The 11,165-nt window shown below is 48.5% G+C and overlaps 1 protein-coding gene across 1 annotated transcript in view; it reads left to right on the top strand.

Moving 5' to 3' along the window:
* Window positions 1-11,165, top strand: part of dus1l (dihydrouridine synthase 1-like (S. cerevisiae)) — an 11,168-nt gene extending 3 nt beyond the window's left edge. The window contains exons 1-14 of the mRNA XM_041881379.1: window positions 1-76; window positions 1,026-1,287; window positions 1,414-1,522; window positions 1,662-1,712; window positions 2,945-3,057; window positions 3,157-3,239; window positions 4,287-4,390; window positions 5,106-5,253; window positions 5,332-5,428; window positions 8,968-9,056; window positions 9,183-9,364; window positions 9,925-9,962; window positions 10,091-10,166; window positions 10,242-11,165. The exon at window positions 1-76 is cut by the window's left edge and continues 3 nt beyond it. Of these exons, the coding sequence (XP_041737313.1) occupies window positions 1,048-1,287; window positions 1,414-1,522; window positions 1,662-1,712; window positions 2,945-3,057; window positions 3,157-3,239; window positions 4,287-4,390; window positions 5,106-5,253; window positions 5,332-5,428; window positions 8,968-9,056; window positions 9,183-9,364; window positions 9,925-9,962; window positions 10,091-10,166; window positions 10,242-10,423 (1,512 nt within the window). The 5' untranslated portion in view covers window positions 1-76; window positions 1,026-1,047 and the 3' untranslated portion in view covers window positions 10,424-11,165. The remainder of the gene's footprint in view (window positions 77-1,025; window positions 1,288-1,413; window positions 1,523-1,661; window positions 1,713-2,944; window positions 3,058-3,156; window positions 3,240-4,286; window positions 4,391-5,105; window positions 5,254-5,331; window positions 5,429-8,967; window positions 9,057-9,182; window positions 9,365-9,924; window positions 9,963-10,090; window positions 10,167-10,241) is intronic.

The raw sequence follows: 11,165 nt of genomic DNA, 5'->3' as shown, positions 1-11,165 counted from the left end.
CTGTTACACTGGTTTGGCACCTGAACCACTGTTGAGAACAGCCTGGAGTAAATTTTTCAACGTGTTTCTCATACAGGTAAATGTTATTTTGTTCTATCAAGCATTTTGATGAAATGTTAGATGTGTTTACTAGCGTGTCATCAACATGGTTTTGTTTTGGACTCTATTTAAATCAAATCCACCGGCATTTTACTAGCTACTGCGCTAACGTTAGCTGGCTGGCTAACCAATAGTCATGTGCACCCAGTGGCTGTATAACTAGCTACAGTATGTGTGCACCAGTTCTGACTACTATAGGTAACGTTAGCTATACGAGTCGACACGCGATCGCTAACATTGGTGGATCTCGGTCGTCTGCTGCTTTGTCAAATGTTTTTGAAATGGCCTTATTAACATGAATTAAATTGTCCTCGTCACATCCATATCATCATTGTTGCGGGGAAATGAGGATGAGAGATATCACAATGTCAACTAAACGTATGCAATAACTACCCTATGAAACTGTCCAGAGATAATTGTTTTAATCAGTCCCATAAGTCCTACAGATATACTATCTTGCTATAAGTCCTACAGATATACTATCTTGCTATAAGTCCTACAGATATACTATCTAGCTATAAGTCCTACAGATATACTATCTAGCTATAAGTCCTACAGATATACTATCTAGCTATAAGTCCTACCGATATACTATCTAGCTATAAGTCCTACAGATATACTATCTAGCTAGCTAGTTCATACCCAAGAAAGACCATGGCCCATTTCGGTGCTCATTGGCCCAAGGGGAATCACCTTCCTACTGTAGTTCTACCCAGGACCAGTACCCTGCCTGGCCCAAAGACCAGTACCCTGCCTGGCCCAAGGGGAATCACCTTCCTACTGTAGTTCTACCCAGTACCCTGCCTGGCCCAAGGGGAATCCCCTTCCTACTGTAGTTCTACCCAGGACCAGTACCCTCATATTTTGACTGTATTGTCCTCCTATGCTCAAAACAACGTATGTTTTCTCTCATTCCCCTCTGTCAGGTCAGGCTGTGAGGCTGCAGTGATGGCTGTGAAGCTGCAAGGCTTTGAGTTCTGGAAGACCACGCTGAGGGGAGCGCGTTACGTCGTTGCACCCATGGTGGACCAGAGCGAACTGGCCTGGCGTCTACTGAGCCGTCGCCACGGCGCTGAGCTGTGCTACACGCCCATGCTGCATGCGCAGGTGTTCATACGTGACGCCAACTACAGGAGAGATAACCTGTACAGCGAAGTCTGCCCCGAAGACAGGCCGCTTATTACACAGGTGAGAGAGAGAGAGAGACACAAACACATGTTAACAAAGGAAGGGAGTGTCACTCAGTTCTATGCCAGTAACTCAGAGGTGTTTGTGATGCACTTTCTCTGCTTTCTTTGTATGTGTGTGTCTCAGTTCTGTGCCAACGACCCAGAGGTGTTTGTCCAGGCATGTCTACTGGTTCAGGACTACTGTGATGCCATTGACCTCAACCTGGGATGCCCACAGATGATCGCAAAGAGAGGTACTAACTAACCTACCCTGAAGCCCCACTCAGAGAGAGTGTGAGAGAGACCCTGATTAAAAAACATTGGTTTTCAATTAGGCTAAAAGTGCTCTATGTATGAGGTCAACTTGTTTCTAACTGGCTTATTTCTCCGAAGGGCACTACGGAGTCTTTCTACAGGATGAGTGGGACCTGCTGGAGAAGATGGGTGAGTTTTCACGGAGAGAGAAAGAGAGAGAGATGAGGGAGAGAGTGAGAGAGGAGGGAGAGAGTTGGAGAGTTAGAAAGAAAAGAGAGCTAAGATAAATGGTTTTATTATGTTTTACCTGTCTGGAATGTGCCTTACATCAGAAGCACTCAGTCTTTACTCTACTAGATAATTAGTAGAAAAAAGTGTTAAGTGTGAGTGTTCGTTTTTTGGGGGGGGTTTAACGTTTCAGATGTTTTCGGAAGATGGTCAGGGACTCTGCTGTCTTAGCTTCAGGGGGAAGCTTGTTCCACCATTGAGGTGCCAGGACAGAGAAGAGCTTGGACTGGGCTGAGCGGGAGCTGCGGAGTGGGAGGGCCAAGAGACCATAGGTGGCAGAACAGAGTACTCAGGTTGGGGTGTAGGGTTTGAGCATAGCCTGAAGGTAGGGGGGGGCAGTTCCTCTTGCTGCTCCGTAGACAAATACCAGGGTCTTGAAGATGATGCGAGCTTCGACTGGAAGCCATTGGAGTGTGTAGGGAGTGGGCTGCCGAGTTCTGGAGAAGTTGCAGGGGTTTGACAGCACAAGCGGGGAGCCCAGCCAACAGCGAGTTGCAGTAGTCCAGACGGGAGAGGACAAGTGCCTGGATTAGGACCTGTGCCGCTTCCTGTGTGAGGTAGGGTCATACTCTACGGATGTTGTAGAGCATGAACCTGCAGGAGAGAGTCACTGCTTTGATGTTTGCCGAGAACGACAGGGTGTTGTTCAGGGTCATGCCAAGGTTCTTTGCACTCTGGGAGGGGGACACTGTGGAGTTGTCAACCGTGATGGAGAGGTCTTGGAGTGGGCAGGCCTTTCCCGGGAGGAAGAGCAGCTCCGTCTTGTCGAGGTTGAGCTTGAGGGGGTTGGCCGACATCCAAACTGAGATATCTGCCAGGCACGCATAGATGCGTGTCGCCACCTGGGTGTCAGCAGGGGGGAAGGGGAAAAGTAGTTGAGGGTCATCCGCATAGCAATGATAGGAGAGACCATGAGAGTATATGATGGAGCCGAGTGACTTGGTGTATAGAGAGAAGAGGAGAGGGCCTAGAACAGAGCCCTGGGGAGACCAGTAGTGAGTGTATGTGGTGCAGACACAGATCCTACACTCGTCACCTGGTCTCAATGTTTGGCCTTAGCGAAGATAGCCAGTCTTTTCTCTATGTTTCTCCTTAGTGAAGCTAGCCAGTCTTTTCTCTATGTTTCTCATTAGTGAAGCTAGCCAATGAGAAGATCTCTGTTCCCATCACCTGTAAGATCCGTGTGTTTAACAAGATGGAGAAGACTGTTCAGTACGCTCAGATGCTGGAGAAGGCAGGCTGCCAGGTGAGAAACATACTTACACACACACACACACATTCATATTTTATTTAGATCTTCTATGAAACATGAGGCGACACACTCATTCAGACCTCTCTGTCTCAGCTGCTGACTGTTCACGGTCGGACCAAGGACCAGAAAGGACCCGCGACAGGCATCGCTAGCTGGGAACACATCAAGGCTGTACGGTAAGCAGACTACACTGCAGTTCCCTCACAGTTAAATAAATACTACAGAGAATAACCAATATTATGTTTCTCCAACAAACATTGAGATTGTCAGTTGGAGGCAGTTTGTGTAGTCTAGTAGGTCTCCTGTGTAGTTGGAGACAGTTTGTGTAGTCTAGTAGGTCTGCTGTGTAGTTGGATATAGTTTGTGTAGTCTAGTAGGTCTGCTGTGTAGTTGGATACCGTTTGTGTAGTCTAGTAGGTCTGCTGTGTAGTTGTAGAACGTTTGTGTAGTCTAGTAGGTCTGCTGTGTAGTTGGAGACGGTTTGTGTAGTCTAGTAGGTCTGCTGTGTAGTTGGAGACGGTTTGTGTAGTCTAGTAGGTCTGCTGTGTAGTTGGAGACGGTTTGTGTAGTCTAGTAGGTCTGCTGTGTAGTTGGAGACGGTTTGTGTAGTCTAGTAGGTCTGCTGTGTAGTTGGAGACGGTTTGTGTAGTCTAGTAGGTCTGCTGTGTAGTTGGAGACGGTTTGTGTAGTCTAGTTGGTCTGCTGTGTAGTTGGAGACGGTTTGTGTAGTCTAGTAGGTCTGCTGTGTAGTTGGAGAAGGTTTGTGTAGTCTAGTAGGTCTGCTGTGTAGTTGGAGACGGTTTGTGTAGTCTAGTAGGTCTGCTGTGTAGTTGGAGACGGTTTGTGTAGTCTAGTAGGTCTGCTGTGTAGTTGGAGACGGTTTGTGTAGTCTAGTAGGTCTGCTGTGTAGTTGGAGACGGTTTGTGTAGTCTAGTAGGTCTGCTGTGTAGTTGGAGACGGTTTGTGTAGTCTAGTAGGTCTGCTGTGTAGTTGTAGAAAGTTTGTGTAGTCTAGTAGGTCTGCTGTGTAGGTCTCCTGTGTTTGTTGAGCCAATCCAAACAAGAAGTTCCTTCACAGGAAAACATTTTATTCTATTATATTCTACTGTACAGTATTCTATTCTATTGTCAGAGAGCTGATCATGTGACTGTACTGGGTTTATTAAACAGTCGCTCTCTCCCTCTCGCTCTCTCTCTCTCTCTCTCGGTGTGTTGTTGCTATAGGAACGCTGTTAACATCCCTGTGTTCGCTAACGGTAACATCCAACACTTGAGTGATGTGGAGCAGTGTATAGAGGAGACTGGAGTACAGGGGGTGATGAGTGCAGGTACACACACACACACACACACTGAGAGACTCACACACACATACACACCGAGAGACTCACACACACACCGAGAGACTCACACACACCGAGAGACTCACTCACACACACACACACACACACACACATACACACACACACACACACACCGAGAGAGACACACACACACCGAGACTCACACACACCCGCATACACTGAGAGACTCACACACACACACACACCGAGAGACTCTCTCAAACACACACACACACACACACCGAGAGACACACACACACACCGAGAGACTCACACACACACACACACCGAGAGACTCACACACACACCGAGAGATTCACACACACACACCGAGAGACTCACACACACACCGAGAGATTAACACACCGAGAGACTCACACACACACACACCGAGAGACTCACACACACACACACCGAGAGACTCACACACACACACACACCGAGAGACTCACACACACACACACACCGAGAGACTCACACACACACACACACCGAGAGTCTCACACACACACACACCGAGAGACTCACACACACACACACACCGAGAGACTCACACACACACACCGAGAGACTCACACACACACACACACCGACAGACTCACACACCTGCGCCTCACCTTGCGTAATTAGTCTCCCAAGAGTCATATTAGTCATAACACCTACTAATGTGTGTTTATCTCTCTCTTCCTCTGTGTGTTTCCAGAGGGGAACCTCCATAACCCAGCTCTGTTTGAGGGTCGTAGCCCTCCTGTATGGGAGATGGCTGAGGAGTATCTCGAGGTGGTCAACCAATACCCTCCCTGTACCCTGTCCTATGTCAGAGCACACCTCTTCAAGCTCTGGCACCACACGTACGTAACACACACACACACACACACTCAGTACTTCCCCAATAATCTGTGTGTGTTTATTTGTTAATGTTTCTCCAGACTGCAGATCCACAAGGACCTGAGAGAGGAGCTGGCTAAGGTGAAGAACCTGCAGGGGCTGACAGAGATCAGCAGACAACTCAGACTACGCTGCCAGGTACCAAGGGTTAGGGTTAGCTACACTGCCAGGTACCAAGGGTTAGGGTTAACTACGCTGCCAGGTACCAAGGGTTAGGGTTAGCTACACTGCCAGGTACCTAGGGTTAACTACACTGCCAGGTACCTAGGGTTAACTACGCTGCCAGGTACCAAGGGTTAGGGTTAACTACGCTGCCAGGTACCAAGGGTTAGGGTTAACTACACTGCCAGGTATCATGGGTTAGGGTTAGCTACACTGCCAGGTACCTAGGGTTAGCTACGCTGCCAGGTACCAAGGGTTAGGGTTAACTACACTGCCAGGTACCAAGGGTTAGGGTTAACTACACTGCCAGGTACCAAGGGATAGGGTTAGCTACACTGCCAGGTACCAAAGGTTAGCTACACTGCCAGGTACCAAGGGTTAGGGTTAGCTACACTGCCAGGTACCAAGGGTTAGGGTTAGCTACACTGCCAGGTACCAAGGGTTAGGGTTAACTACACTGCCAGGTACCAAGGGTTAGGGTTAGCTACACTGCCAGGTACCAAGGGTTAGGGTTAGCTACACTGCCAGGTTCCAATGATTAGCTACACTGCCAGGTACCAAGGGTTAGGGTTAGCTACACTGCCAGGTACCAAGGGTTAGGGTTAACTACACTTCCAGGTACCAAGGGTTAGGGTTAGCTACACTGCCAGGTACCAAGGGTTAGGGTTAGCTACACTGCCAGGTACCTAGGGTTAACTACACTGCCAGGTACCAAGGGTTAGCTACACTGCCAGGTACCAAGGGTTAGGGTTAACTACACTGCCAGGTACCAAGGGTTAACTACACTGCCAAGTACCAAGGGTTAGGGTTAACTACACTGCCAGGTACCAAGGGTTAGGGTTAGCTACACTGCCAGGTACCAAGGGTTAAGTTTAACTACATTGCCAGGTACCAAGGGTTAGGGTTAGCTACACTGCCAGGTACCAAGGGTTAGGGTTAACTACACTGCCAGGTACCTAGGGTTAACTACACTGCCAGGTACCAAGGGTTAGGGTTAACTACGCTGCCAGGTACCAAGGGTTAGCTACACTGCCAGGTACCAAGGGTTAGGGTTAACTACACTGCCAGGAACCAAGGGTTAGGGTTAGCTACACTGCCAGGTACCAAGGGATAGGGTTAACTACACTACCAGGTACCAAGGGTTAGGGTTAACTACACTGTCAGGTACCAAGGGTTAGGGTTAACTACACTGCCAGGTACCAAGGGTTAGCTACATTGCCAGGTACCAAGGGTTAGGGTTAGCTACACTGCCAGGTACCAAGGGTTAGCTACACTGCCAGGTACCAAGGGTTAGGGTTAGCTACACTGCCAGGTACCAATGGATAGGGTTAACTACACTGCCAGGTACCAAGGGTTAGGGTTAACTACACTGCCAGGTACCAAGGGTTAGGGTTAGCCACACTGCCAGGTACCTAGGGTTAGCCACACTGCCAAGTACCAAGGGTTAGGGTTAACTACACTGCCAGGTACCAAGGGATAGGGTTAACTACACTGCCAGGTACCAAGGGATAGGGTTAACTACACTGCCAGGTACCAAGAGTTAGGGTTAACTACACTGTCAGGTACCAAGGGTTAGGGTTAACTACACTGCCAGGTACCAAGGGTTAGGGTTAACTACACTGTCAGGTACCAAGGGTTAGGGTTAACTACACTGCCAGGTACCAAGGGTTAGGGTTAACTACACTGCCAGGTACCAAGGGTTAGCTACACTGCCAGGTACCAAGGGTTAGGGTTAGCTACACTGCCAGGTACCAATGGATAGGGTTAACTACACAGCCAGGTACCAAGGGTTAGGGTTAACTACACTGCCAGGTACCAAGGGTTAGGGTTAGCCACACTGCCAGGTACCTAGGGTTAGCCACACTGCCAAGTACCAAGGGTTAGGGTTAACTACACTGCCAGGTACCAAGGGATAGGGTTAACTACACTGCCAGGTACCAAGGGATAGGGTTAACTACACTGCCAGGTACCAAGAGTTAGGGTTAACTACACTGTCAGGTACCAAGGGTTAGGGTTAACTACACTGCCAGGTACCAAGGGTTAGGGTTAACTACACTGTCAGGTACCAAGGGTTAGGGTTAACTACACTGCCAGGTACCAAGGGTTAGGGTTAACTACACTGCCAGGTACCAAGGGATAGGGTTAACTACACTGCCAGGTACCAAGAGTTAGGGTTAACTACACTGCCAGGTACCAAGGGTTAGGGTTAACTACACTGCCAGGTACCAAGGGTTAGGGTCAGCCACACTGCCAGGTACCAAGGGTTAGGGTTAACTACACTGCCAGGTACCAAGGGATAGGGTTAACAACACTGTCAGGTACCAAGAGTTAGGGTTAGCTACACTGCCAGGTACCAAGGGTTAGGGTTAGCTACACTGCCAGGTACCAAGGGTTAGGGTTAACTACACTGCCAGGTACCAAGGGTTAGGGTTAGCTACACTGCCAGGTACCAAGGGTTAGGGTTAGCTACACTGCCAGGTACCAATGATTAGCTACACTGCCAGGTACCTAGGGTTAGCTACACTGCCAGGTACCAAGGGTTAGGGTTAACTACACTTCCAGGTACCAAGGGTTAGGGTTAGCTACACTGCCAGGTACCAAGGGTTAGGGTTAGCTACACTGCCAGGTACCTAGGGTTAACTACACTGCCAGGTACCAAGGGTTAGCTACACTGCCAGGTACCAAGGGTTAGGGTTAACTACACTTCCAGGTACCAAGGGTTAAGGTTAACTACACTGCCAAGTACCAAGGGTTAGGGTTAACTACACTGCCAGGTACCAAGGGTTAGGGTTAGCTACACTGCCAGGTACCAAGGGTTAGGTTTAACTACACTGCCAGGTACCAATGGTTAGGGTTAGCTACACTGCCAGGTACCAAGGGTTAGGGTTAACTACACTGCCAGGTACCTAGGGTTAACTACACTGCCAGGTACCAAGGGTTAGGGTTAACTACGCTGCCAGGTACCAAGGGTTAGCTACACTGCCAGGTACCAAGGGTTAGGGTTAACTACACTGCCAGGAACCAAGGGTTAGGTTAGCTACACTGCCAGGACCAAGGGTTAGGGTTAACTACACTGCCAGGAACCAAGGGTTAGGGTTAGCTACACTGCCAGGTACCAAGGGTTAGGGTTAACTACACTACCAGGTACCAAGGGTTAAGGTTAACTACACTGCCAGGTACCAAGGGTTAGGGTTAGCTACACTGCCAGGAACCAAGGGTTAGGGTTAACAACACTGTCAGGTACCAAGAGTTAGGGTTAGCTACACTGCCAGGTACCAAGGGTTAGGGTTAGCTACACTGCCAGGTACCAAGGGTTAGGGTTAGCTACACTGCCAGGTACCTAGGGTTAACTACGCTGCCAGGTAAAGTGATCATTCTGTTTTTCACCTTTCCTCTCCTTCCCAAAATGTTTCTCCTTTTTAGTTTCTCTTCCTTACCAATTCCTCCCCCTCTTCTCCCCCTCCCAACACAGCTAGATGACACTGGTTCCTTATTCATTTGTTTGACCTCTGCAGGAGGAAATAACCAATGGAGGAGAGGAGGCGGGGCAGGGGGTTGGGCTGCCGTTCCCTCATTGGATCTGCCAGCCGTACGTCAGACCAGTGTGAGTGACCATTTCCTGTTGAGAATCTTAGCTGGAGTTCTGTGTACATTATACGATCAAAGTCATCAGTCCACACGCATCGAAACCATAACATGTTGACGTGACGATGAACATTGTTCCTCCCAGGCCGAAGGATCCGGTTGCTAACGGTAACGGTACGGGGTGTGGCGGTGTGGAGGTGAAGGCAGTGTGTCACAAGAGGGCGTTATCACAAGAGGACTCGGACGGTGCGAGCGATGCCCTCTCCAAAAACAAACAGAAGAAGAAAGCCAGAAACCCCCACAAGAACTTCTGTCCCGAGCAGAAACGTGAGTTATTTTTCCCTTTAGTACTGCAGTGTCACCTAGTGAGTTATTTTTCCCTGTCGTACTGCAGTGTCACCTAGTGAGTTATTTTTCCCTGTCGTACTGCAGTGTCACCTAGTGAGTTATTTTTCCCTGTCGTACTGCAGTGTCACCTAGTGAGTTATTTTTCCCTGTCGTACTGCAGTGTCACCCAGTGAGTTATTTTTCCCTGTCGTACTGCAGTGTCACCTAGTGAGTTATTTTTCCCTGTCGTACTGCAGTGTCACCTAGTGAGTTATTTTCCCCTGTCGTACTGCAGTGTCACCTAGTGAGTTATTTTTCTCTGTAGTACTGCAGTGTCACCTAGTGAGTTATTTTCCCCTGTAGTACTGCAGTGTCACCTAGTGAGTTATTTTTCTCTGTAGTACTGCAGTGTCACCTAGTGAGTTATTTTTCCCTGTAGTACTGCAGTGTAACCTACACTCTCTCTCTCTCCATAGTCTAATGCTACAGAATCTACAGAGCCTCGCTCTACACAAACAGTATAGTTGATAACCTCTGTTTTACCCCTGTTTTCTCTGCAGTAAAGTACATCAAATGTGAGCAGTGTGGAAATCCAAAGGTGAGTGGAGTGACAACCTCTTCACACTGTTACTCATTACCACGTGTAGGATGAAAGGGCGTCGCTCGCCGGATTCCCCAACACAGATTAAGCCTCCAGGTCCCTAACCCCTCTCTCTCTCTCTGTAGGGTAATAAGTGTGTATTCAACCTGTGTCGAGGCTGCTGTAAGAAGAAGGCCTACAAGGAGGTGGCAGACTGTCCAAGTGAGTCAACACACACGCACACACACAGCTGTCTTTCTCAGATATATAATTTATTTCCTCTCGTCTGGTTCACAGGTCACGGGCTGAGGTTCAAGACTAAGGCAGAGAAACAGAAGGCAGAAGAGGAGGAGGAGGAGGGGAACAGAGGGATAGAGGAAGGAAAGAGTGGAGGATTAGAGGAGGAAGAGATCGGGACCCCCAGCACCCCCACAGACCCCCAACAGACCCCCACAGAGGACAGACAGACTGTGGCCTGAGACATGGACAGACAGGGACATAGACATCCATTCATACATAGAGCAGTACACACCCAGCTGGATGTGAGAAACTTTATCCATCAGCAGGATACAGAGACACTAGAACATGCACATATTGAAAGGCACACACATGTTCATCAATACTCTCTCACCATTGTCCTCCATTGCTGATGTGCTGGACTGGCTGACTGGTTTTATTGGGGTTTCACCACTACACCCTCCTACCTGACTGACTGGGGGAGTCTTCCTGGACTAGCTCCACTGGGACTGATGTAATGGATGGACTCATTTCTCTCTTGGTTTTTTGCATAACAAGTTAGCTTTGAAGTCAATTGGAGATCCTGATTTACTGACAGGAGGGAAAGATTGAAGTCAATGGGAGATTCACCGAAAAAAGTTCAGTTACATGTGGAGCTTTCTAGTTGGTATACAGGAAGGAGGAAAAGCTCTTGTTGTAACAGTACTATCCAGTACAGCGCAATCTTTATTTGTCTTTCGTTGTGGTTAATAATGGGACTCTTTCCTGGTGATCTTTGTCATGTTTTTTCCCCCCGAACTAGAATGTTTTATCAACAGACTGTTAGAAAAGGGACTCTCTTTGTCTAACAGAAGTCATGTCAATTTTTTTTTTTTTTATATCATTTTTCATCAAGCTCCTAGTCTTGTTCTCAGTTGGTAGAGCATGGCGCTTGCAACGCCAGGGTCGATTCCCAAGGGGGGCCATTATGAAGAAGAAAAAAAA

The sequence above is a fragment of the Coregonus clupeaformis genome, chromosome 7 (genome assembly GCF_020615455.1).
Source record: "Coregonus clupeaformis isolate EN_2021a chromosome 7, ASM2061545v1, whole genome shotgun sequence".
Taxonomy (NCBI): domain Eukaryota; kingdom Metazoa; phylum Chordata; class Actinopteri; order Salmoniformes; family Salmonidae; genus Coregonus; species Coregonus clupeaformis.
Note: the sequence above shows the minus strand (reverse complement) of the source record. Positions and strands in the feature narration are given on the sequence as shown.